The sequence below is a fragment of the Babylonia areolata genome, chromosome 26 (genome assembly GCF_041734735.1).
Source record: "Babylonia areolata isolate BAREFJ2019XMU chromosome 26, ASM4173473v1, whole genome shotgun sequence".
In the NCBI taxonomy this organism is placed as follows: Eukaryota; Metazoa; Mollusca; class Gastropoda; order Neogastropoda; family Buccinidae; genus Babylonia; species Babylonia areolata.
Window position 1 is genome coordinate 11666413 of NC_134901.1, and position 3492 is coordinate 11669904.

At 44.9% G+C, this 3492-nt stretch overlaps 1 protein-coding gene across 1 annotated transcript in view; it reads right to left on the minus strand.

Annotated features, from left to right (window-relative positions):
* Window positions 1-1150: 1150 nt before the first annotated feature.
* Window positions 1151-3492, minus strand: part of LOC143300590 (uncharacterized) — a 68238-nt gene continuing 65896 nt past the window's right edge. The window contains exon 2 of the mRNA XM_076614363.1: window positions 1151-1643. Coding sequence (XP_076470478.1) covers window positions 1510-1643 — 134 coding nt within the window. The 3' untranslated portion in view covers window positions 1151-1509. The remainder of the gene's footprint in view (window positions 1644-3492) is intronic.

Below are 3492 nucleotides of genomic sequence, written 5' to 3' on the forward strand. Positions count from 1 at the left end.
TACTGATACAATACTGTTGATGGTGAATAGCTACTGATACAATACTGTTGATGGTGAATAGCTACTGATACAATACTGTTGATGGTGAATAGCTACTGATACAGTGCTGTTGATGGTGAATAACTACTGATACAGTGCTGTTGATGGTGAATAGCTACTGATACAGTGCTGTTGATGGTGAATAGCTACTGATACAATACTGTTGATGGTGAATAGCTACTGATACAGTGCTGTTGATGGTGAATAGCTACTGATACAATACTGTTGATGGTGAATAGCTACTGATACAATGCTGTTGATGGTGAATAGCTACTGATACAATACTGTTGATGGTGAATAGCTACTGATACAGTGCTGTTGATGGTGAATACCTACTGATACAGTGCTGTTGATGGTGAATAGCTACTGATACAGTACTGTTGATGGTGAATAGCTACTGATACAATACTGTTGATGGTGAATAGCTACTGATACAGTGCTGTTGATGGTGAATAGCTACTGATACAGTGCTGTTGATGGTGAACAGCTACTGATACAATACTGTTGATGGTGAATAGCTACTGATACAATACTGCTGATGGTGAATAGCTACTGATACAGTGCTGTTGATGGTGAATAGCTACTGATACAATGCTGTTGATGGTGAATAGCTACTGATACAGTGCTGTTGATGGTGAATAGCTACTGATACAGTGCTGTTGATGGTGAATAGCTACTGATACAGTGCTGTTGATGGTGAATAGCTACTGATACAGTGCTGTTGATGGTGAATAGCTACTGATACAATACTGTTCATCATTCAACACAGTTTTGTGCAACGGAATCAGTTTGTTTACCAATGGGAGTCACACGCATCTTTTTTTTGGGGGGTGGGGGTGGGGGTGGGGTGTGTGTGTGTTTTTTTATTACTTTTTTTTTGTTTGGTTGTTTTTTGTTCTTGGTTGTTGTTTTTTGTTTGTTTTTCATCAAAACGTACTTCTGTAATTATAAAGTAATGCTGTGAATACAGCTTGGGAGCGTTCTGTGTTCTCCGATGATGGTTGTAATGTGACATGACAGCCGTTCCTCTGTTACTTACTGGCATGACAGCCGTTCCTCTGTTACTTACTGTGTTTTCCGATGATGTCTGTAATGTAACATGACAGCCGTTCCTCTGTTACTTACTGTGTTTTCCGATGATGTCTGTAATGTAACATGACAGCCGTTCCTCTGTTACTGTGTTTTCCGATGATGTCTGTAATGTAACATGACAGCCGTTCCTCTGTTACTTACTGTGTTTTCCGATGATGTCTGTAATGTGACATGACAGCCGTTCCTCTGTTACTTACTGACGTGACTGACAGCATGCAGAGAGACTTGCAAAACACAGTCCCCGTTCACTGCTCCCAAAAGGACGTCGCCTGACTCTGAACTGCTCATAATCACCTCAGTTCACACCTTCCAAAATAAATACGGCGAGATTTCAAAGCTCTCCAGCCGACCCGACCCCGAACATGGCGTTCATCTCGTTCACATGGAGCACTTGTCGTAGTAGGAGGCTGCGTGCATGGCGGCTGAACTCATTCCGTTGGCAGTGTAGGGGAAGTAGGACTTCCGGTCACATGACGCACTCTGCTGGAAGGCCTGGGTCTGTAGCCTCATGCCTGCAACAAAGGGAAGGACTGTTACTGTTACTGGGCATGCTGGACCTGGCTGACAATGAGACATCTCATCAGTACAGGCTGAACAACACGAGGAGAGATTCTGTCAGTGGTGTTGGGAGAGAGAGAGAGAGAGAGAGAGAGAGACAGACAGAGAGAGAGACAGGCAGACAGACAGACAGACAGACAGACAGACAGAGAGGCATGCAAATAACCAGGAAACAATCAGAGGGACCAAACAGACACCAGATATAAGAACTGTTTCTGCCCCGGCATTAAACTGAAAATAAGAGATACAATTGCTTTTGAAGCATGTTATGAGCTCTCTCTCTCTCTCCCTCTCTCTCTGTATGTGTGTGTGTGTGTGTGTGTGTGTGTGTGTGTGTCTGTGTGTGTGTGTGCGTGTGTGTGTGCGTGTTGAGAGACAGACAGACAGAGAAACAGACAGGCATACACACACACACACACACACACACACACACACACACAGAAGCGAGTGGTTTCGATTAGCGTCAATGAATGTGCCAACATTCTGTAACCCCCAAACACAGTTAATTCACGACACGAAGTCAGTTAACGGAGGCTCCGTTTTACATTTTCACAGATATGTCTCCACCACCACCACCACTCCCCACCCTCCCACCTCCCTGTGTCCGGGCCATTTGGTGCACGTGATACGTGTCTCGTGGTGCCCTAGCCAATCAGGTCATCACAGGCATGGGTTCTGTGCATGCTGGCTTTCAGGAAACAAACAGGCCTGACACGGCCCTCCCTCTGACACCACCACTCACACAACAATACCGGGACACAGACACACACACACACACACACACACACACACACACACACCACACACACACACACACACACACACACACACACACACACACACACAGACAGACAGGCAGACACAGAGAGAGATAGGTACAACGTTTTCATTGAGCCAATCTCAAGACAGAGAAGAAGTGAGATAGAGAGTGTGGGAGGGAGAGTGAGACAGAGAGAGTGGGAGGGAAGGAGGGGAAGAGAGGAGGAGGATGAGAAGAAGAAGAAGAAGAAGAAAAGAAGAGAGAGATAGAACGAGAGACGCGGAGAGACAAAGAGACACACAGACAGACATAAAAGGAGAGAGACAGATACAGACAGACAGACAGACAGACAGAAAAAAAGTGACAGACAGACAGACAGACAGACAGACAGACACACACACACACACACACACACACACACACACACACAGAGAGAGAGAGAAAGAGAGACAGAGAGTTTGAGAGAAAGAAGGGGAAGGAAAGACAAAGAAATGGGAAGAACAAAAAAAGGCTTGGCAATAATTATCGCTTTATTACCATGAAAGATCGTCCTCAACTTGGCACAGAAAAACCAATGCTCGTGATCACTCAGCCACAAGTTCCCCCATTCATGGCACTAGTACTGTATGTAACAGTGTCGTCGGGGGGTACCCGTTATGCCGCCGTCCCGTTATGCCGCCGACCCGTTATGCCGCCGTCCCGCTATTCGATGATTTTTTTAACAAGCTTTTCTCGGCTGTTTATGAACCAATCTTAGTAAAATTTGGATCAAAGCTCGGGGGCTATGATGTCTACCGAATGTATGAGTTGAGACCCATTTGCGCCATTTGTGACGTCACAGTGGCGCAAATTGCCAAAATTTTGATCACTAATATCTCCGCTGTTTATCAACGGATTTCCTCCAAATTTCAGTTACGTGTTCATTATACTAGGGACTATAAACGGTATAAGTAATAAGCTCACGATGACGTAAATCATGTTCTATTTTTAGAATGCGCAGTTCTCTACGCAAACAAGCTTTTCTCAGCTGTTTATGAACCGAT